The sequence below is a fragment of the Magallana gigas genome, chromosome 3 (genome assembly GCF_963853765.1).
Source record: "Magallana gigas chromosome 3, xbMagGiga1.1, whole genome shotgun sequence".
Taxonomy (NCBI): domain Eukaryota; kingdom Metazoa; phylum Mollusca; class Bivalvia; order Ostreida; family Ostreidae; genus Magallana; species Magallana gigas.
The window spans coordinates 47,792,969-47,817,869 of record NC_088855.1 but is presented as its reverse complement, the minus strand read 5'-3'; the positions used below and the strand labels follow the sequence as shown (position 1 = coordinate 47,817,869).

The window sequence follows — 24,901 nt, the reverse complement described above, 5'->3', positions numbered from 1 at the left end:
TTTTGTTTATTACTTAGATAAATTTTACGACAACAAAATACGAAACTAAAGTCGATATTCTTTGAACATAAATAAAACGCTCTTGATTATTTTTATTGTTTATTTATTAACATGTCTAAAAGCTGTATAAGTTTTCTTTAAATATTCATAAGTAAAAACGGAAATAATAGTTCGAAACTACCATTGAAACATAATACCCTACTTCATATTTCTTCTGTGTTGTGGAAAAATTGGGAGGGTACCTTTCGGAGATTTTATGCTGAATACGAGGCTGTAAATGGTACCCTTGTAGGTCCTCATGTCCAGGACAAAAGTAAGGGCGGCGTCTGAGGTGTGCGCCGACTGTACTGCCCCAGGTAAGTAATTTGATGGGGAGACTGGGGGCCTGATACATCCGTGTAACGTTATGAATCATTTATGATTTACTTTATTGTTACATTTGTCAAGCATACAAACAAACCGTTTATAGACTTGTAGTGGTGTACTTGTTGAATAGTTTTTCAGCTTGCTGCATTGTTAAAAACCCACTATATGCAATAATATGAAATATCATATATTGATGATAAAAACAGAACTTGACCTTAAACTAATACCTTAAACAAAGAACTGTTGTCTTTTATATATATGTACATGTATGGATTATATGTACTAGTATTCTGGACAATGAAACTTATTCATTTCAAGATTTATGAAATTTCCATTTGTAAAAGGAAAACATTTATTCCCCATTGTTGTTACCAATAGACATGACCATGATGACCACATAACAATTTATTAAGGTATTCATGGTTTTATCTATAGTGTATATTTTTTCAGTTATGTATTTCACCTAGGATATATTAAAGACATTAAATTCCCATAATATAAAAGTTTTCTATTGTGAATCAACAAATATTTGAAGCTTAATCATGTTAATATTCCACAACATAGTTGCAGTGTTTCACTTAGGAAAAAATAAATGTTGAAGATTATAAATTTATTTTTCACAGTTGTGTTAATGTTAAACACAGTAAAGATATATGATGCTGAAACTGAGCAGAAAACAGTGCAATAACTCATTATTGAGTTTTGGCTTATAGAAATTGTGATTTCTTAATGAATTAAAAAATTACTTCAACAAAGGTAGTGAATTTTTATTATATTTTTTCACTTGGGTTTGTCAACAATAAAGATATGTATGGTTGATTTAGACAAGGATTATGCTGAAATAAGTAATAAAATAAATTTATTCAGAATTTCAACCCTACAATGAATTTGACTTACAGACACATTCAGTTACTGTATTTTTAAATGTCAGCTAATTATTAAGTTATCAAAAAGAAAGCAATTACATGTAAATTTTCTTTAAAGCATCAAGTTTTGAGCCTATTTTGAGAAAAGTAAAATTAGTAGTTTTTTCATTATCTATGCAAACAAATTTTAGTAAAGGGAGTACGGACAGTTTACCGCAGTTCATACGATACATTGCACTAAGGATCATGTGTATATCTCCTTTTCCTGTTTATCCTGAATTGTATGGCTAGTTCATTGACCAGTTTGTTGTAAGTTATTTAAATTCAAGTCATATAAATAAATTTTGCAAGTGATTCAGGAAGTATGTGATAACACTGGATGCTTCCTATGGAGCAGTGATGTCTCTGCATGATTATAAAACAGTTTATTTCCTCATAATTTCCCCCATGCTTCACTTTTATGCAACTCTTGTTCACAGACAAAAAAGGATATAAATGTTTGAAATAAGTACTTGGGTGTTTTATATTAGGAACACACGTAGTGGATTAATCATAGGAAGATGTTCTCCAATCTTCCCACTTAAATCAGAAAAAATCATGAATTGTCTTGACTGTACTTGAAGGAGAAAAATGAAGTAATGTACCCACTTAGGAAGTATATTCTCATTATAATAGAAGCAGACATATGCTATTCAATTCTTAATAAGCATCTACTTCCTGTTTTTTTTATATATATATATATATATATATATATATATATATATATATATATATTGTTATACACTGGGTTCAAAGATTCTATCTAACTTTCTTTGGATGCAGGGAAAAAAGAAAAAGCCCCAAACTCAAAGATTGTTAAATTAATTATGACTTTGATATACCGTTAATTTCCAAGATGCCTATGAGACTGAAGACTGTTTCAAAAGAAGTACTGATATAATGACGGTGGTGAATTATTTTCCCTATTAATCCATGCCAACACTTCCACTAATTACTGGTGGAAACAATTGAGTCACCTTAGATAGCTACATGCTCATTAATCCCCTCAGTAGTTATTGACTGCTTCAGAACTTGTTGCCCATTAGCCTTCCTGCATCTGCTAGCAGTCTAACTCTCACAGCAGCTGTATAACAAGTTGTTGGGGAGATATATTTTTAATCTTCTCTCCTTTGCCTTGCTACTGTTCTGGTTTTGCAGATATTTTGAATGGGAGAGAAGGCACTAGGCAGAATTTTTTATGTAGGAAGGAGGGAGGCCCAGGGAGGGAGATTTTATCTGATCTTTTTATCTCCATCTTTATGTTTGACAGGGAACCTACTTGTGTTCCATCAGATTAAGATTGCTCTCAAAGTAAAATCTCTGCCAGAGATTGCAGGAATCGGGGAAAGACAGAGATGGATTTACAACTGTAAAAATTACAAATACTCTATTGTTTCTCCTCAAGCTGCAGTTGTAGATGTTGAATTAAAAGTTCTTTGAAGTGGCAGATTTTTTGCTCTTTTAAAAGTTGTATCTCAAAGTTGAGCTCTACTATGTGATGAGAAAGTTTTAATTAGGTCATGATAGATTAGCACAAAGATTGCTCATCTATGAATTACTGGGGCTAAGGTTGATTAATTATTCAAACAGAAGGGTCTTCTGATAAATAGTGATAAATGTGGTGTTATATATATATTGCATTTGTAAGGCTATGTTTTGTAGAAGGAGATAAGATGTTGATTGTGTCTGTAGTGTGGTCATTGATGTCATAATGTATATTACAGACAATAGTAAAGGTGCTTATGTACAAGACTCATAGACATACTAGTGGTTTAATCAGATGCTGTATATAAGGATCCATGCAACTACCTTACATGTTAACATCCTTTTTAATCGTTATTCCATGGGTTTCATACATATTGTTACATACATATATCAGATATGATTGATATGTGTATTAGATAAATCAATTACATTAATTTTAGCCAAAATATATCAGTATGGCATTTAAGGAAACAAGTTTGAATAATTGCCGCATATGAAATGAATTTCATGTATTCAAAACCACTTACAAAATTGATGTACATGTATCAGATATAGGAAAGATAACTTTGTGAATGCTTAATAAAAATTGTTAACCATATATATATATTTAATTGCTCTAACCCAGCTAGAGTACATGATTATAATTAAGGATTATGGGAAAGACAACTTTGATTGATTGATATAGATTAAAAGTTTTAAAACTGCCAAGCCTGCTACAAATATTCTTAATAAGATTTAAAACAACCCCACCAGCATCCCTCCCACCTACACCTCCCTCACTCCACCTCCAAAGAAAACCCCCAATGTGAAGAAATATCTGCTTCTTGCAGATGACAGTGTCATTTCATTATTATATACATGTATATGAGTCTGATTTTAATTTTGTAGATCCCACATGGGCCTCCATCAACCGGGGTGTCCTAATCTGTGATGAGTGCTGCAGTGTCCATCGAAGTCTGGGTCGCCACATTTCTCAGGTCAAATCACTGACCAAGGGACAATGGAGTCCCACACTGTTAGCTGTAAGTAACATTGTATAACAGTAACTTAGTCACCTGAGATTGTTAGAGCATATCCCTGTTTGTTGACTCAGAGTGACCATCACCCAGACTTGGTCAGATGTACACGTTGTACATCTTTCACTTACAAGTACCATTTGGCCATTCATAAACAGTAGGTGAAACTCTTCTTTGTTATCTGGTAAGTTCCTTGTACACAATTACTGCAGTACCTCACTCTGCTCAAAAAGAATTCAAGGGAATCCCAATCGTTAATATGTAATGTTAATTCAAATCCCTCAGACTTAGAATTCTGGGGTTTTTTTTTTTTTTTAGAATACATGGAATACAAAGTTGAACTTGTAGGTTAGATTTATCAAATGAATTATACTGGTAACAAGATTGATTGAAGATTTGCAGTTAACTTCAGATATTAAGTTACCAGTACTGGATTCATGAAAAGCTTTTAAGGTGCCCAATTTTAGGTACTTTTTAAAGTTAGATATAGCCATGTGTTAGAAATTAAATTCTAAAAGTCAAATAATATGTTTGGCAAGAATTTTAAAAATTCTTAGAAAAGGTGTGCAAAGTTACTCAATTTAAGATTGTTGAGTTACTAGTACATGTATTACCATTTACAAGGGATAAATATGTCACCTTTTGAAAGTGATTTTGTGGTTCACTATGACCATGATCTGAAAATTATTTGTTTAGATGTTAGAAAAAAGCTACTGTACTAATAGAGTATTTAGGTATATCACAAATTGAGCCTGCCTCTGTCCCCTCATATCTTGTTACAGCTCTTGTTACAGTGCCTCGAGTACAATCATTGAGTCATTTACCCTGGAATCTGAAGGGAAACTTAACCCAAACAGTGACTCAACTCATTCAGGTCAATCAGGTGGCAGCTACAGTCTTTTTTGTATATTTAAATTCATGTAAAAGCAGATTTTGACACACTGCATTAATTATTTGATAAAAACAAGAGTGCCAGTGATTGGAATTTAGAATTGTTGATATGAAGCATTGATACTTATTTGCAGATAGTTAATATTACATAAAGACTCAGTTACACAGCAGTTTTGAGAAAAATGAAAATTTATAAAGGACTGTTACTATGATATGGGCCTAACATGGCCCCATGATTTGTAATTATTGAAAGTGCTTCAGGGCATATTTTGAGGACATTTGATATAATATATGTTTTTCACTTATTTATTTGCACTCAATGGCAGTATGTGACTTCAGAAGTGACAGTATTTTTGTACTTAAATCAAAATTTGTCCGAAATTGACATTTTTCCTATTGTTTTTTGAATGGAAAATATACGATTTGCAGAGCAACGCTGTGAACAAGAACAAATTTTCCACTAATAAGTCTTGGATAGATACATCTTTTTTTGAAAATATTTTGTTTGTTCAAGCAATCACTCACTGTTTTCTGAAAGGAAAACTGCTTGAAAACAATCCGTTTATGCTAAAAATGCAAAAGTGGTGGGAAAAGGTTAACTTTATGATGTCATATTACAAAATTGTGGGCATTGGGATCAAAATGAAAATTATAAAAAAACTTAGAATGTATATTCTGTATTAAGGACATAAAGGAAGGGAAGAATTAGAATTAGATTTAATTGGTGATGTTCGTTTTAGGCGGCCTAATTAGGCCCATATTATATATGTATTTACCGTTAGTCCTTTGCATTTCTATCTCCATTGGAAATGTATGTACTTGTATTTAGAATTTGTTATTTAACTAGCATCATGAAAGCCAATAACTACCGGGTAAATTAATTAGCAGTTGTTGAGAGTTTGGTGAAACCTCCTTGAGTGAAAAATGGCTTTGAACCCTGGATATTACTTCAGAGGATTATAATAATGCATGTTTAGAGATAATGATTATAGCATACATGTATAGTACACATATTTAAATAAATAAACTTATCTTTCTGGTGTAAAATTTTAGCAAAGTTTCATTTAGTTGGTTTCTCATTCAAGTATGACTAAAGAACATGTAGATTGCTTTTCCTTTCATTCACTTTATCCTTTCAAATTTTTAACTGATTGGAATATATCTGAGAGTATTATGCAATTTTAAATCCCTTAATAAAATATAGATAGAGTTAAATAAACATTGTCCATACATATGCAATGATAGAATTGGATTTATAATTATTTAGTAAGAACCACATGGCCTATCGAATCAATGGATTACTTTTCAAGGGTAATAAGCATGCAGGAAAAGACACCCTCAGAAACACTGTAACATTTGTTTTCATTTAAGTGTTTAAAGCAGACTTGTTTGTCTTTTACAGATGGTGCAGCATTTAGCTAACCATGGAGCCAACAGTATTTGGGAGCATTCTCTGCTAGACCCCTCACAGAGCAAGCATGGCAAGAAAAAACCCAGTCCCAGAGATCAAGTCCAGTAAGTAAAACTATTGAAACGGCTTGCTCAGGGACAGGCATTCCGCATGCTGAAGTAGAAATCAGGAACCACATCCAACTCAAGGACATCCTGTGCACTCAGAACTACACACCCATAACCAAAACACATAGGAGCATGATTACACTCACTTTGAAACATGATAAAATTTATATCAAATGGCTTACATGCAAGGCAGTGTGATAAAGTTATGATAAGGTTTATCGAGGAATAGTGATAAACATTGTTTTAATCATTATTTCTTTGGGGAAAATCTTGTGTTGCATATGACCCATTTACAGTTCATCAAATGTTAATTTCAACACCACCTCATGCTAAATTGAAACTTAGCTTAGATAATACCAGTCTGGGTAGCATTCATTATTTTCATGTAAACTTCCCTGTAACAGTATGCAACTGTTATATCCAAATATGCACAGGGATATAGATTGTGTTAGTTAATTCCAAAGCTACTGTTATAAATTTATTTTCACTTTAAAGACCTTTATTGAAACCACGAAAATTCTGGGAAGAGGAAAATAATGTAGGCAGGTCAATCTCTAGAAGGAAAAAATAAATATAAAAAATAATGTTAAGGATGTATGAAATTTACAAGAACAAATATCATATTGTTCACTGACTTCCCTAATACATGGAAAATCAACAGCATATAATAAGCCTTTGATTTGGGAATATAGTAAACAACATACACAGGAAAAATGCAAATTTCAAACTGCAGATGTACAAAATGTCTCAAAGCTTTTATAAGAGAGAGAGAGAGGAGAGAGAGAGAGGAGAGAGAGAGGGGAAGCATGAGGTCTTGAAAGATTTTTTGGTTAATGGTAATTGATGGTGTTGTAGAAATATTTAAATTTTCTAGCAAACCTGAATTCACAATTTCTTACACATCATATGTTCAAAATTTGTGTTAAATAGGGTATTGACGATTATTAAAAATCAACTGTATTTACCAAAATTAGGAGCTTCTAGGAACTGTGTGCTAGGTCTGTGTTTGAAAGAGATGTCAATAATTAAAAGCACTATGGCCACTAGCTGCAGGTCTGTAGCACCTGTTCTAAAAAGATTTGTATAAGTGACCTGTGAGCTACAGTTCCATATGAATTTGAGCTGGTTTTGGACTGATTAATTTTATTTCTGAATGCATTCTTTACAATTATTTGATTCAAAAAAAAAATTTCTCTGACATTTTACTACAGATGTCGTCACTTAACTTGCCTCTGATATTCTTTTAACACCACCATCCACACGGTAAAGTGAAGTTTGTTTACATGTCAAAATGGTATGTCTTGATCTGCACGTGAATTAAACATAACTTCATTTTCTGAGGTCGGTTAGCATAATTAAGATCAAGTAAAGTGACATCAGTAGAAGATTGCCTGAAGAAATGAATGGTAATAGCATTTTCTACAGAATTTGTATGGAAATAAGGTTAATCAGTCAAAAACCAGTGCAATTTTTCGTGCAAATTGCAACTTTATAACACAAATTGAACTGTAACTTCCATGTCTTCCATCCGAAATTTTTCAGACAGGGAGCTACAGCTATACTGCCACTGTGTTAAATAATAAAAAGCTTCTCTTTTTAGCTTTAAAATTTAAAAAATCTTTTTCTTTCAGTCCAGTAAAAACAGAATTCATCAGATCAAAGTACCAGTTCTTACAGTTTGTTAACAAGCAGAAAGATGGTGAACTCAATTCCATTGATGATTTGAGCAAGGTATTGTAGAATAATGAGTACTTCAAATCTTTTTTCTTGACATTGTATTAATATATTTAGTTTCCATGAAAAATGATCCTAATGTTCAAGATTTGAATTTATTATCAGTATGTGTGATCATTTATATCTAAATTATTCAGCAATTACACTCAAGTGTTAGAACCAACAATTTAGAGACATGCTTACGCCTTCTGTCTAAAGGAGCGGATCCAAATTACTTTCACCCTGTAAGTGAATTCTACAAATACACCCTTTCATGCTTTTTATGTTCAATTCCCTTTTATTTGAACTTTTCGAGTAATTTTCTGAAATGATTTATTTGTTGTTTTTTTTTTTTTTTAGGAGAAAGGAAATTGTCCTTTGCATGTAGCAGCCCAGAGTGGTCAACCATTACAAGTGGAACTGTTGGTAGTGTATGGTGCTGACCCAGGGGCATACGACTCCAATGGGAAAACACCCATCGACCATGCAAAGTAAGAGGAGTTACCCCCCTTATCAGAGTGTTGGATAGATAGCTTTTAATATATGTTAGAGTTATGTTTAGAATTCCTACATGAAGTATGCAAAAATGCATATGTTCCTGTTGATAATAATTACACATTAATGACTATGGTAAAATTTGATGATCACTGAGTTTTCCAAATTGACAGAGCTGAAGATCATATGGATTTGGCGGACAGACTTGTTGAGTGTCAGTACGAGCTGACAGATAGACTGGCATTTTATCTTTGTCAACGAAAACCTGGTAAGAGGAAATGAATTCGGAGCTTTTTTACAGAATTGCTAGAAAGCGAAAAATTTTAAAAACATACTCTGTTCACTCATTGTGAAATTTTGTGATTACTTTTCAGATCATAGGACAGGCATTCATTTCAAAATACCGGAGATGGCAGATAGGTACTTATTTTAATGCATGACTAGGTAGAAAATGTCAGATAAATACACATGTGTTAAAAAAAACTAGAAAATGTGTTGAGATAATATTGTCCTAGTCATTAACGAGTAAAGTAAGAGTTTTGACAGTTAAAGTGAATGTCTTTTATATAAATTTTCTTGTTTACAGTTCTCTAGACATGTCAGAGCTAGCTAAGCAGGCAAAGAAAAAGCTGCAAGCAGTAAGTGTTTGGCCATCTTATTTCTTTTCATGTCATCAACCATCATGTAATCAGTTTTGGAAGTGTTAAAATGATTACCTTTGCATTTTCAGCTTCCAAATCACTTATTTGAAGAGCTTGCCATGGATGTGTATGATGAGGTTGACAGAAGAGAAAATGATGAGCGTAAGTAATACTACTCACTTTAGCAAAAACAAAAGTGCTTGGTTTTAGATTGACTGTTCAACTTTAGTGAATATGTTAGTGTAAAGTATTTCTTTTTCATGCATAAAGCCTACTTGTTTCTTTGAACAGATTGGTTACAAACTCATGACAACAAGGCTTTAGTCAGTGATCGGCAGGGGGTGCCTTTTCTTCCCCTCAACCCAGATTTTTCAGCCACACGCAATCAGGTATGAACATTTTTTCCTCACATATTATATCCATTTTTTTCTCTTTTTCTGCAATTCTCTATTTTAGGATAAAGGGGCATGGTCACAATTTTGGTCAAATTCTGTTTTTCTCTTTTTATTATTTACAATGCTTTAGAAATTCATTTCTAATGATCAAATGAATTTTGGATATAGAGCTCAGAATTCTTTGTCATGTAAACAAGGCCCATGCCCTGTTTTTTTTTTCATAGGTTCAATACACCAGTAAAAAATAATTTTCAAGCTGATTTGTCTCTCTTTTTATTAATTTTAAGCATAAAAAAACAGTTCCTAACGTTTAACATATTCATTTTAAGTCTAAAATTTGAATTTTCACTTCAACATTCAAAATTTAAGCAAAAGCTTTGTTTACACAGCAAAGAATTGTAAGCTCTGTAACTTGCCTATAACTCAACAAATGACACTCAAATTTTGGTTTCCTATCAAAAATGCATTACTGAAGCATTGTTAACATTAAAATCAGAAAAAAAATTCTTGCCCAAAATCATGACGATGCCCCTTTAAGTTATTATCGATATGTTTTACTTGTGTGCTCCGGATACTATATTTCCTGGTGTTCAGATTTTCTTTTCCCTGATTAAACCACAGTCATCTCTATGTTGTGAATATTAAATTTTGTTAAAACTGCTAAACATTTTGATATATTGAATGAAATTTAATTGAAGTGAGCTTAATTTCTGATTTGTCTTACATTACAGGGCCGTCAGAAGCTTGCCAGATTCAATGCAAGGGAGTTTGCCACATTAATTATAGACATTTTAAATGACGCAAAAAGAAGACAAACAGGAGTGATGTCCCCTGTTCAGACTCCCAAAGAACCAGGTAGGGAGATTTTGAATTGTTATGACAGTTTGGTAATAATCAGTGAAGTGTTTAGTTTGTTTGATAGAGTTATTGTTCTTTGCGTGTACCATTGACTTGCATGGGCCATTACTTACTGGTATTTCAGTTGTAGATCTTCTTCTTGATATAAATAGCAATACTTTAATCTGCAGTGTTTGTAAATTTTGCAATCAGTTGAAGTATCATGAACAATAAATTAGACTAAGATAATGTTATCAAAAAACTTAATTCACATGCATTCTCCCTACTTGAGTACCGATAAGTAAATGTGATTTTTTTATCATCTGCACTTATTGTCCTTTTTAAGATTTTTCTTTGGGTTAAATGGCCCTTAATCCATATTGAAAATGAAATAGATATCAAAAGGATATTAAGGGAGTTTAGGAGTTGGTTTGATATCTCTCTCTTTAGTTTTGGTAAGGTTTTTTCATTTCTCTGTTCCTCAATCAGCTGAAGTACTGCTTTCATCCCAAGCATGTTCTTCATACTTATAATATAAATTGAAATCAAAATAAATCAACTATTACATGTATATTTATTTTTTTAACAAAGCTATATATATGTAGCCTGTTTATCCAGTGCAGTTGTAAATATATATTGTAAAAAGTGTTAAATTGTCAATTTTTTACATGGTGAAGTAGAGGTTTTAACCCACTTCCTGACAGATTAGTCATGATTATTCTCCGGTGAGCCAAAGTAATCATCTGTCTTTGATAGTGTGAGATAGAAAGCTTTCAAAAAAATTCAAATCTTTGATATGAACAAATTATTTTTGGATATTTTAGAGTTAATAAACATTTCTAAGGATTTGAAGAATTTATTTAGAATTTGTTTTTGTCCAAGAAACAATTAGTTAAAACATATTCAATGCGTAGTCATTCTACAGGTCGCAACAAGAAGGAGGTCTTACACTTTACAGAAACTAGATGATGAAAAGAAATATCCATAATGCTTTATTAAAAAATGTGCTTAGTGTATATGAGCTCAAATTGATGTATGTACAGAATAACATACAGTTAATTCAAAATTTACTTGCATGAGTAAGGAAGTATTTAATGTTAAGTAAATTTTTGTTAATTTATTGTTTATTAAATACCAAGGCATCATCAATAATAGCTCAATAGCTGCACAAATCCTGTGTGTAAGGTATTGAGTGGGATTAAGTAGAAAGTGATTTACTGTCGGACACAGAAAGATATTATTGATTAGGACACAATGTGAAGATGTAAATATTATCATATTGATTCCTTTATTTTGTGGGAATTTTGGCCTGTTTAAACCTAAAAATTTGGCCACATAGAACATCGTCAATCTACTTTGTCAAAGCAACTTTTTTAAACCTCTACCCAGAATTTTGTAAATCATCGCAGGTTTCTAAGACACAATGAGTGGGACATAACATGTAGATATGCATATTACATGTACCATAAAATAAATTTCTTTTTTCCTGGAAATTTCGGCCTTTTTGAATTTAGAATTTTGTTGTTATGAAAGATTGAAAGACAAATATAGATGCTCATATTTTCAAGAAGTTTTGATGTGATAATTTTTGGAGAGCTATGCCCCTTTATTAAAGTATTTTGTGTATTATTGATAAATTTGTACCCTGCCATTGATTTTGTGTAGCATTGTTAAGTAAATATATAATGGGGGAGTGTGGGGTATTAATGACATTGAAGAAAAGTAAACAAATAATGAAACAAAGCAATATTAAAAAATATTGAATATTTTGTTAACAAGTCGGAGGTCGGGGTACCCAGCTCAGGCATAAACTCGGAGATAAATAAACTTTCAGAAATAGTTACTAAGTGTTGGTGGACCAACAATTAATAGTAAAGGAAATCAAATAATGTATGTTTATTTTGCTATTGTGACTAACTTGTGGGCATGTTTCACTAGTGTTTGAGTTGAAATACAGAGATACTACAAATATAATTACCAAGCAATAGACAATCTGACCACGATGGTTTATTGAATTTTGACGTCAAGGCGGCGCAGCGAATACACATCAAATTTGTAGGAAACGCGGAAGAATACCTTTACAGGCCAAGAATATGTACAGAATATCTTTAACAGACCTTTCACAGAAATTTAACTTTTGGGTAGAAATGACTTAATTTTTTCACCAAAAAAATCAAGAAAGGAGAAGATACATGTATGTTAATGTTTATATCTTAAAGTTAAAACAAAATAGATGAGAAAGAGGAATATTTCTGTTTGTTAAATTGTAAAGCGTATAAAAAATAGGAGCTAGGAAACATGTTAAAATGATGTGAAGAGATTGGGGTTGCGCCGGGTCACTGGATGTAAGGAAGTTTGTCAGCTTACCAGAAATGGTCTAATGATGACTGGAAAATTTTCACATTAATGAATGGTATCCTGATTAACATTTAAGTGAAATTTTAGTGGTTTATCTTTTTTCTCAAGGAAGTAAGATTAAATGTCTCAATAATTTCCAAACAACCCTCATATAAAATCAAAATATTTCAATGAGGAAAAAGGAACTGAACTCTACATCAAATATTTTTAGCTTAAGGCAAAATGATGAAAATCAAAATTTTTATTGTTTGATATTATGAATTATGTGTATTGAATTATATATTGTTTATAATGGGAGGCATTGAATGGTCTGGCATAACAAGAAGCTTCATCCACTCGTATTTGATGTTCACTTTTTGAAAACTTGGTCATCCATATAAAGTAAACTCAATCCTTAATGAATAATTCTTAACTAATTAAGGGGTAAGTAGAGATTTTCTGAATCATATAATAAACCCTTTTTAATTTGAAAAAGAAGTTGAAAGGGGGGGGGGGGGTTGATGTCAGGTGATGTATGTATAAATATTGGAGGGGAGTCTAAAGTGAGCATTTCTATGCATATTAATTTAAGCACCTGTTGTAGATACATGTATAAAAAATCACCAGGGACAGACCTTGGAAGTATTAACGGTGTTTACTGGATTCGTCTGCATCTGTGACCTTGGAATTTGTAGTGTATTTTTTACCTATTCACCTTGGATAAGCTGTATTGCATCTTGGGTTGAATATTTGTGTAACATATTATGAAATAGACAGGTTTAATGGTCTTATCTCATACATCTCAATAAATCCAAGGTCTTGTCAGACAGAGGGCACCAACACATCAGAATTTGGCCCTACTAGGTATGCCTGAGTCTGCTCTTACAGACATCGAACAGTGCAATACATAAAGATCACAGCACAAAGAAAGCATTTGGATCACAAATGATGATCTGTGGTATTTGGTTACACAGATTAATCGGAAGCAGTCAGGGTTTGTGACGAGTGGGTCAGGTTATCTCTGGAGGTCAGACACATTTTACGCTTGAAATCCTCCACACACTGACAAACTGCTTTTACCAGTGATTTAAGATTTAATTTGCTCTGCAATGACAGGGGCAATTTAAAGGTTTATTTTTTCAATCTCCATCTCAAATTTCAATGATTCCGCCCAGTTTTACAGGTAGAATGGAGTTAAGTCTGTGTCCTGTTATCAGGCCGGGCAGACAGGTGCCCCTGGTTTCGTGGTCATTGATCTAGGGTTGAAGAACTGTCCCTATACAAACAACACTAACCTCTTGGAGCCTTACTGTTGGTTGAAATTCATATATGCATCTGGGTTGACACTTTATTTTGTGTATATGTGTGAACTATATGGGATGTGCACACAATTAGGTTGACTTCTCTTGTTGTGAACTCTTGCCTTCTATAGAGAGGAATTTCTAAGAAGTGTTTGTACCAGTCTATTCATTCTTGCAGGTAATGATGCAACTTTTGAAGATAAGACTTTTTAAAGTTTTTATGTTTTGACATCTTTTGGCACCTATTGCTCACAAAACGGAAGACAGGAGACTATTTTTAACTGTATTAGTATCATGTTATAGATTACTGCACATGGTTTCATCTATGTGGTGATGGGCCTGATTGAGCAAACAGACTCTTCTTGTGTCTGATGTTAAATGCATCGTTTACGTAACAGACACTTTGCAATAAAAAAAACTTTGGGGCATGAATTTAATGTGACTTTTAAATAAATTGAAGCTGCATAGAAATTGTTATTATAGTGAAATCAAATATGTGGAAATTTTATTGATTCAGTTACAAGACACAAAACAAGAAATTGTATGAAGATGTTTTTTTTTTTCTGATTGTCTCTATGATTACAAAGTTAGATGACCACTTTAATTACATGAACTCTATTAATGGTTTTGGAAATTTTTGGGCATTGAAGAGCATCAGTTTAATTAAACTAACGGAATATGTCATCTTTCTTCTAGATGCTTTCCTTTTTGTCTTTGTGCATGTATGTAGGATAATAATTTCCAAGATATATAAGATTTATAAACGGAGTTTGTTTTTCTTATTATTTTGTAGACAAATTGCCCAGTCAAGTTGTTCAAAGGAAAACAAACTTCAACAGCATTGCGAGTGATGAGGAGCCGATCTATGACCAGGTGGCATCAGACGAGGACTACAGCAGCATTGACAACCTCAGCATCAAAAGTGCTGGCATGAAAGACAGCTCTCTTGCCCAGCCCCCAGCAGTGAGTACACACATTATTGAGCTTTATTATCCCCCCCCCCCCCCCCAGAAAAAAAAAAAAAATAATATGTTGAAAAAATGTAGTTGAAATATTTTTATTTGGAGTGGACCAAACCTTTTCGGACATAATCAGGGATTTATACAATTCATTTTTTCTTCATAATTTTAAAAATTACACCATTAACGCCAATCAATGTTTTTTTCCCTGACGTCACTACTGTATCTTTTATGAGAGGTCATTTTATGCACTGTTGCTGTTGCTAACTTTTGACCAATATTGAGGAACCTGTAATTGTATTTTTATTTTTGGTGGGGGGTTGGTAAAGTACATATCTTTTTTGTTGACACTTTATTCTGGCTTTATTTTAGAACCCAGATAATGATTCAGACACCTTATTAAAATCAATAATTCTGGAGGTGAGATGTTTGGGCTGTATTGTTTGTATAACCACTCACAATTCTATCTAGCTAAATTGTACTGTAGTCTAACTAAATAGAATAAACAGATGAAAAGTTGTTCAGATATATTAAAGATGCTAACTGTAGTATGGCTCAACTTAATGCTTGATAGTTCACTTGGTAGTGATTACATGTGCACATTGAAAGAGACTCAATCTATTCCTTTTGTACAATTTGATAAGACCATTACATGTATAGAAAAGGTCAGTTATGCTTTATATGATTAACTATTGATACAGGTATCATAAGATTATTGTTTGAAATAAATCATTTATTGAAAATTCAAATAAGATTGAGCTCACTTTCTGTTTTTAGATTTGATATTTTATTATGTTCTGTATTATGTATTGTAGATAACAATGTTTTATTAGTTGGCTTATGTGAATTAAGTACCAGTATAGTACCATTTGGCAATAGCTTATAAATAAATCATTTGGAGGTCACTATGTCACTAATCAGGTTCCAAGGAAAAGCACAAGGAGACAAAATTCAGCAGGCAATCTCAGGTCGGAAGGTGATCTGAAACAGGAAAATGTTTACCCTGTCAAACAAGGGTCGCCATGTGTGAGTTTTGGATCCAACCTTGACCTATGAACTCTGACTTGTTTGACCTCCTTTCATCTAATATTTTCATTTTCAAAGTTCCTTTTAACAAGCATTCTTATAAATCTATTGTCTTTAATCATTAATTATGGTTTATAAATGAAAAAAAAATGTGAAAAACTATTTGATTCATAAATACTTCTTTTATAGAAATTAAAAAAAAAAAACAATTTAAAATGATCGTTTATTGCATTCATAATACCAGATACCTAGAAAGAGTCAGAGGATTAGGTCCTATGGAAATCTAAGGTCATATGGTGACCTTATAAGGTCACATAGAAGGGTTAGCCTAGTACCACATGTGAGTTCACGTCTACTGGTATATCTTGCCTAACTGTGACAGTGTATCTATACCTTGTGTACATATACCAGAATGTGTACATAGACTTCTACCTGAGAACTTATTTTGTACAGTTTATTCATTTTTTGTATGTTATATCATACATCATGATATTATATAAATAGTGCCTGTTTGGGAGGGTAACAGTTGAAATTGACACCCCGAGAAAACCATTGTCAACCGACGCGAAGCGGAGGTTGACAATGGTTTTCAAGGGGTGTCAATTTCAACTGTTATCCTCCCAAACAGGCACTATTTATTTTGTTATACTGAATGTCTTTTTTAAAATTTTTAAGAAAATTTTACTGCTTTTATATAGGAATAACGTGAATTCTACAGCGAACCGTACGCGCATAATTTTCGCGCATGTAACATTTTTTAATGTTACCCGTTGCCAAGTGCGTTGCTAACGCTGAGGGTAATAGTAAATATTATTAACTGCGTCTTAACCAATCAGATTTCATTATTTAACATGAAAGTATAACAATATATATTGTAAACCATATCATCAGCTCTTGTGTTAACTGATCTTAATCTACATACTTGATTATGAAAAAAGAAGTATAAGAGATTCACACATTTTTCATTAGTATATAAAAGTATTTTAGTTTATTATATATTTGATTTCATCTTTGATTTACATCATATAGGATTTTCTAATACTGGTTAATACTGTCCTTTTTGATTTATGATCATTTCTATGAAATATAATCAGCATGTCTTTAGAATGTATTTGAATTTAAACTACCACTATCATTCTTGTATATGTTTACATGTATATTTGATAAATATGGTTTGAAAATCTTCGATAATACTTTGTAATATGATACAGTTGCATGTAAAAATGATCCAAATCAGTACCATATAAAAAGATTAAAGTTAATCAAAGAGGGGACCCAGTTCACAAGAACATGCTTATGCGTCACTGATTGTTGTTTAGTTGTAGACAAAAACTTATGCTTGTGTTTCAATTATGACCAATGTTTATGAGGTGGTATAGGACATTGACATTTTGATGTGTGTACTGAAGATAAAAAATATCAAGTTGGAGTCAATTTTATCATGTATTTTAAAAGAGAGTACCATATATTACAAAAATAGAGTGTTCCACACCTCCTTATTGCAATCTGCTATTGTTTGTGGTGGTTCTGTGCCCCCTCTCATCTATTACTCTGTTCTGATTACCAGCCCCCCACTGTTCCGGAAGCCATGGTAGAGGGACCAGTCTCCACAGAAGAATTCCTACAGATGAAGAAGAAGCTGTCCACAATGGAGTTCAGAATGCAACAAATTCTGAAGACAAATCAGGACCTACAGAAGGAGAGGGATGACCTCACACAACTGGTAAGGGGTCTCATAATGTGCCTGGTATGGTTCATATAATGATCTGTCAACATTTGATGACAATGGGCTATCATTATAACATAAAGGTCAGTGCCTCTCAACTGTGAGAACGGCCTGGCTGTTATATGATTTACATACATGTATTCATTGAATAGACTTCTGTATTTATTTATCAGATAGACAAGCAATGCAAGCTAATTTCTTGTTTTTTGCTCATTAAGCTAGCCACTTTAAATTTGTGGTTACAAACAGCAGCTGGTGTATAAATCTACACATTGTCCATGTCAGATGGTATTCAACATAAGATATAATACATTTATAATAGGTGCAAACTCTTACAAAAGAGATTTCAATACTAAGAAAACAAGCCCAGCACCAGCAGAGTCCTCCAACCACACTACCCAATGGGTACAGCCCTGACCGTGGGGATGACAGTGGACGGACAGGTACCCCCAGGTCAGGGACACGCCCATCATCAGGGACACGCCCCTCTTCTGGGACACGCCCACAATCGATGTTTGAGCCTCGAGAACGGGAGCAGCGTTTATCTAACAAAGTAAATAATAGTCTTTCTAAATGAATGTGTTTATTAACCTGATATATAAAAGTATGTAATTTGCTGTAAGTGAACCTCCTATATTGTATGATATATATCTAAAGATTATATTTATTTAATGAATAATAAAAATGAAATAGGCATAAGACTAAAAAACAAAATATACTAAAAAGTGCAGCAGAGAAGAGTGGTCTCTGCAGTGTACTTACCAGGTACATGTAATCCTAGTACTAAAAATATTAACGTACAAACCATTTCAACCAAACTTTACAAGCTTCACATTAGATCATGTTTCACTTCCCTTATTCTTTGCTATGGTGTTTATCTTTAATTTAATGTGAATTTGTCTTTTAAGTGTAAAGTTAATTCTGGTTTTGATTTTACTGGTGATGATTATATAGGTACCGGTAATTTATTTAATGTTTCTATTCTTCCTGTAGACTCCATCCAAAGATTCACTGCCCACAGCTTACTCTGTGTCCAATATCCACAAATCAGAAGAAACTGATGTGAGTACCAAAACTTTGTTTGATCATAATTTGTAATATTCATTGCAATTATCTCCCTTGCATCAAATTTTAGTTGTTATATAGATTACAAAGGCTTCAATTCAGTTATGATAACAATTTTTTTAATAAGGTACATTGTATTTACTTTTTAACAGTTAAGTTTTATAGAAATAAATTTTCATTTCCCAAACTAATTTTTCATACAATACATCTTCTGTTAATTTTCAGTCAAACCGTGTGCAATCTTCAAGTTCAGGATCGGGGGCGGAGGAGATACAGTGTGCCTACCCCCCTGATCTCTCCCACTACGACTGTCCTAGCTCACTGCCTGTCCACCTGGACGAGGAACTCCCCAGTCAGGAGGAGGTGATGAGGAAGACGGAGAAGATCACAAAGAACATCCAGGAACTCCACAAATCTGGTCAGGACGGGAAGCACGATAGGTCAGTCCGGGCTTCTGTGTGGGCTGTGTATTGTGTTCAAGTGCTGTAGTGTGCATGGTTGTAAGCGTTCATGGAAAGCATCATGGCAAGCATGATGTGACTTTTTACTTGTATTGCCATTCAGTATTTAAATCAAATGTACTTGTAGTTTAAATGCTTTGTAGAGATTATATATATATACAGGTAATTCATATATATCTATATATTTTTAAAACAATTTTTACAATAATAGTAACATCAATATATGATCATCATCTTTCCTTTCTATATATAGCTTTGGACATTGTGCTGACAAAATCTATGAGGCAGTGAAAGAAATGGCAGCATTGTTTCCAAAGGTATAACATTAATTTTTTTGTTTGTGCTGTATGCAGTTTTCTGTTTTGTTTTTAGTCAAGGATTTGAAGCATTTGTAGGACAGGCTTTGAGAGCACAATATACATAGAGACTGATGGGTAGAGAATTTTAGCAATATATATGTAGATCTTAACATTAGATCTATGGATGTACCTGTAAATGTACATGAGTTTGATATGTCTCTTTGCAAATAATTCAACATTGAGAAATGCATTTATCATCATTCATACAGAATTTCTAAGCCAAGGTTTGTCAAAATTGTTTTACTTCAAGATATTTTAAAATTTCAATTATTTTATTTTCAGTTGAATTTGAGTTACAAAACACTGATTGGAATGTGAAGTTCTGCATGTACATACATGTATAGTGTTGTTCGTGTGTAGATGTACCTTGTTTATATTTTATAAATTGATGCTATATTTTGTTGTGCACTTATGTGTGTATTATAGATTTTATTTTGTGCATAGTATCCATATTTTTGGACTTGTTCTGCTCATATAATATAGATTGTGGGTTCTTTTTTTTACAGAACTCCAGAATCAGCACAGTTCGCCATGCATTAAACTCTTTAACATCGAGTGCTGCTCGGCTACAAGAAGAATGCCAAGACACAAACATGGGTGACCTCGAGCCCGAACTTGATCTTCCATTTAAAACTCAACAAGTGATGCAGTGTGCTTTTGACATTGCAAGAGCTGCTAAAGAACTTGTTACATTGTTTCAGTGAGAATGTTCAAAAGACGCCTTGAATGAAAGATCTGATGGAAACACTGTCAGGGGCCCTAAGGGGAGCAGGAAATTTGATTTGGTGCCAAATAGTACACTGTATTTTGTTTGTCAGTTTCTTACAAAAGTTGATTTTCTCCCTTCTATTTGTTGTTTCATATGAAATGCTGGCATTTTTATGTGCAGTGTTGTTCTGATGGGGAAAAATCATTATTTTGATAAAATACTAAACTAGGAACCAATATGCTTTGCTTTAAAGGGAAACAGCTGTTGCTTTAATATCATGCTTTTTGTTCTCATAACAAAGAAAATACTTATGTACAAAGTAAGAATGCCTTTATGAGGCAACAGAAGGCAAGCCATGTAATAACCTGATGCAATAGGAAAAAAGATTTGCAATAAGTGTTCTCTGTGCCTTGTTTTGTCTTTGCCAAAATTTCTAATTTACGGAGAGAAAATGAACAAGGGTGGGTGGAATCTAACAGTATTATGTCAGTGGATTCATCATCAGTCTGTGCATTTTCCCATTAAAAAACAAAGAAGAAAATAATAGCTATTCAAATTATCAATGGCATTATGTGAAAAGATTGTATTTGGTCAAAGAATTTTAGGTTATTTTATCCTTGTTTTTATCACCTTTTTTTTATGTGTGTATTGAATAGTTCACATGCATACGATAAAATAACTTTCCGTTGGAAAGAAATAATTTCTCTGAAAAGGCATGCAAAGCTTTTCTCTATGTGCACATAATGTATACTATATCAGAAAAATAAACTACCTGTACATTGGAAAATATTATGAAAGCAAAATATTAATCATCAGCATTAATATAGGAATTAGACTGAAGTCGTTACTGCATGATATTATGATATTTTTGTTTAATGTGTATACTGTGATATAGCTAGTGTAGAGTATCCAAGGGAACACACAACTATTCAGTGGAGAAGCAGATTGCACAGGGAGGCCTCCAGATATCCACATTGCTAGCTCTCTGGTCATCCACATAGCTAGCTCTGGACATCCACATAGCTGACTGGATGTCAACTCAGTGACTAGTTCACACAAAACTAGAGGAGACTCATCGCTTTCAGTAATCAGTGTTTGTTATATTATCAGATGAGAAAACAAAACTGATCGTATGAATTGTGAATCAAATGATGACATAGTGTTTGTGATTTTTATAAAAAGAAATTATGTCATGGAGCCTATCTTGCAAGAAGCTCAGAATTAATCTAGTCATATTATCTCATTATTTTCATTATCAGTGTGTATTTATTTTAGTCACAAACAGAATGTCAGGATGTTGAATGGTAGTGAATCCGATCATATTATTGCATGCATGTATATTGATACATTTCATCCTTGGTAAATTTGTAAACTTTCTTTTAAGTCAAGACAAATTCTGTATCATTCACTCATTGTAAATGAACAACTTTATATATCCTAAATATTTTCTCAGTAGCAGTGGCTTACTGCATAGCTTTAAATAGCTACAGACTTGCAGCTAAGCTTTAAAAAGAAAAATGAGAGGATGAATAGTTTTATACAGAATAATCTTTGATTAGTATCCTAACTTATCATATTTGAAATTCTTGCTGGATTGTGTAGTAAATATTTTTGGGAATATCAGATTTTCAAATTTTTGCGACTTGCATCTTTACAAGGGAGAATTCAACCCATCTGTGCTTTGGATATTTATTCATTTTGTACCCTTTGTTTAAAAGTTAACAATCAGACGATTTTGCAAAGAAAGCTAAGTGCTTGGACTTGAATAATACTCAAGGAGAATTTCATAGTGTCCCATATAATGTAGAACAACTAGTGTAGAAAATGTAAAGTTGTAGCATAATAATAAGAACCTTCACTAACATTTTTACCCCAGCTTTGAGATACAAGTTTTCCACCGTGTCGTAATGCATGTTGTCATTAATGTAGACTTATTTTATTTTGTATTATTGATTGTGGTTATCAATAAACATGGATATCAATAAATGAAAATAAATTAAAGTAGATTTGTTGTTTTATTTTTCGTGAAAATATAGAGAAAATATTTAAATTTAAATTATAATCTATATCATGTTTTTGTTTTTGTGTGTTTTGAAATTTCTATATACAAATGCAACATTTTGGATTGGAAATCGTGTTTAAAATATCCAAGTCGGGTTGATATGTACATGAAGTTAGCAGACCACCCTGGCTTATTCTATTAATATGTATCCCTATCGAGGAAACTTTTTGAATAATATTTGTTAAACATGGGCAAATTCTACTTATCTGTTTTAAATAAAAAGAAGGATATACATTGATATTTACATTTTCCAGTGTCTTTGCCTGTGAAACAAAACGAACTTTCGAGACACGCTTCGCTAGTACATACATGTATGTGTACGTAATCGATTTTGGCAAAAAGTCAATAATACCATTTTTTTTTAATTGCTAAAGGTTTACTTTACTGTCAATTTCAGTTTCTAGAATGTGCAGCATTCGTTTCGGCTGACTCGAGAATGCGAGACCATGGCCTCTAACTCTCCGCGGGCACCTGCTGAGCTTTGGACGGCATCCTTCCTGACGGAGTTCGGGTGTCGGTCGGCCCTGGATGAGGTGGTTTGCCAGCTGGGGGCAGTTGACCATCTCCCCAACGGCCGTATCGTGGTCCTTGACCGTGCCAACTGTTTCATCAAAGTCTTCGACCTGGAGTACTCTTTAGTGGGATGCCATAAGGTCACCAACAGCTATGAACCGCGAGACATGTGCGTTCTTAATAACAACGTGCTTGTTATCTGTGCCGACTCGCTGATCATCTTCGAAATAATTGACGACGAACAGATGACAATACTCGCTGAGTGGACACGAGTTAGCCTTGATATCAGCGGCATAAGCATCGCCACCAACGGGGACGAGGTTTGTATCACGGGGTATGTTCACCCATCGCAGAAAAAAATTCTGATTCTGAGTGTGGAATTTGATGAAGTGGCAACCATTGATGTATCAAACCTGTTCCCGGATTCTAAATGTCCAATCTGGACACTTCCTAGAACCAACACAGACGAACTCTGGGTGTCTGACCAGTTTGAAAACTGTGTCTACTGTTTTCCAAAGTACGACCACTCGCCTCGCTGGATTCAAAACTCTGTAGACCAGCCGCGAAGTTTGGTTGAGGTGTATAATTCTGCTCTAGTTGCGTATGATTCTGGGACTATAATGCAGATAACAGACGGGGTACTTTCCCACACGGTGGTGCATACAGGGAGCCGATTAATTCAGGGAATGTCGTTCAACAGAGACAACTACACTCTGGCCGTGTCCGATGACACAGGACATGTCCGAACTTACGCTCTACACAACACCGCGGGAGCGGAGGACGAGAGTGGGCTCAGTGACGCCGAATAGAACCCGTATATGTAGGGTCTACTGTACAAGTATTTGTTTTATGTCACAGACTAACTATTAAAGAAATATCTGTTTATTATAATAGGACCGTGAATTAAATGACATCAAATACTACTCGAGTTGAGATTTTTTACTCTTCAGATTGTGTATTTAAATTGTTCTACGGAATGTTTATTCATGTAAATGTCCATGTTTCATTCTAGGAGTACATTACTTTAGGTCACAATAATACTTACTTAATTAATATTCTATCGTGTTATTAAAGAGGGATTGTAACGATTTGAGCTTATTTTTAAATTTATTTAAAATTTAAATTGTCCATTTTTGTTAAGGTGGAATAACACACCTGGGAAAAGCTACTCAAATTAACATGAAATTTTTTGATAATGAAAGATATAATGATAAATAAACTGTACAAATGTCAAATAAGCGAAAAATTTGCAGTTTGGGAATAAAAATGAATATCTAAAATAATTATTCCAATAAGTAACAACAAAAGCCCCTACGGGATTCGAACTCGGGATGTACGGATCACAAGTCCGACACTTTATCCACTCGGCTAAGTAAGTTATATGTTTCAGCCATAAAATCCTTTTAATAAAACGATTCGATCAGTGGTCAGCCATTTTGTGATGATGTGTTATTCCACCTTAAAAATGCTTTACCGGTATTACAATTGATTATAAAAACTGCCATCTTAGAATATGTAAACTGTTTACATATATGCAAATTGAAATTCGAAATAGATGTTGTTTAATACTTTTAAAATTAAGATTTAAAATTTATAGCTCATGCAGAACCCCCCCCCCCCCCCCCACACACACACACTTTGATGTTTAGAACGCCTAATATATTTACATGTGCATTTCAAACGCCGATTGACCAAACTTCGAATATCAGTCGTCAAAAATATGAAAAAAAGTTTCTGTTATGTTTTTTGTTTATAACCACTAAATAGAAATACCACATTTCAACAAAACTGAATATGAAAAAAACAATATAGAAATTGGATATTTGTGCTCAAAACGAAGCGTAAAACAAGTAGAAAACTGCATGCCTGAAATAGAACTTTTGAATTAACTAATAAATTTACACGTTTTTTGTCTGTTAAAAAAAATCAACTTTTTGTGACAATGCAGATTTCTTAAGCTGGTTTTAGTTATTTATTGCCCATCTGATCCGGAGCAGCTCTTTTCATCTTAAAGTAAAAATATAATAAATGTTACGCTAGCCAGTTTCCTCAAAAGTTAAATTTAATTGATGATTTGTTTATAAAATTTCTTACAACAATTGATCATTGTTACCTCTGTTT

General features: G+C 33.2%; 1 protein-coding gene across 5 annotated transcripts; it reads left to right on the top strand.

Moving 5' to 3' along the window:
- The first annotated feature begins 184 nt into the window (after positions 1-184).
- Positions 185-22,206, top strand: LOC105332048 (ARF GTPase-activating protein GIT2). 5 transcript variants are annotated; one of them, XM_011434482.4, is made up of 21 exons: positions 186-356; positions 3,645-3,778; positions 6,066-6,178; positions 7,813-7,912; positions 8,053-8,139; positions 8,255-8,385; positions 8,563-8,657; positions 8,764-8,809; positions 8,976-9,027; positions 9,120-9,192; positions 9,322-9,419; positions 10,157-10,280; positions 14,694-14,863; positions 15,781-15,885; positions 16,130-16,225; positions 17,453-17,608; positions 17,934-18,164; positions 18,605-18,673; positions 18,902-19,116; positions 19,391-19,454; positions 20,003-22,206. In XM_011434482.4, exons 1-21 carry the CDS (start codon positions 299-301, stop codon positions 20,198-20,200), a joined length of 2,415 nt encoding a protein of 804 aa, XP_011432784.2. In that variant the 5' UTR covers positions 186-298; the 3' UTR covers positions 20,201-22,206. The 5 variants fall into 5 exon arrangements, with proteins under 5 accessions (XP_034338875.2, XP_011432784.2, XP_011432793.2 ...); XM_034482984.2 differs by lacking the exon at positions 19,391-19,454 and having other exon boundaries at positions 185-356; positions 20,003-20,173; XM_011434491.4 differs by lacking the exon at positions 16,130-16,225.
- The last annotated feature ends 2,695 nt before the right edge of the window (positions 22,207-24,901 follow it).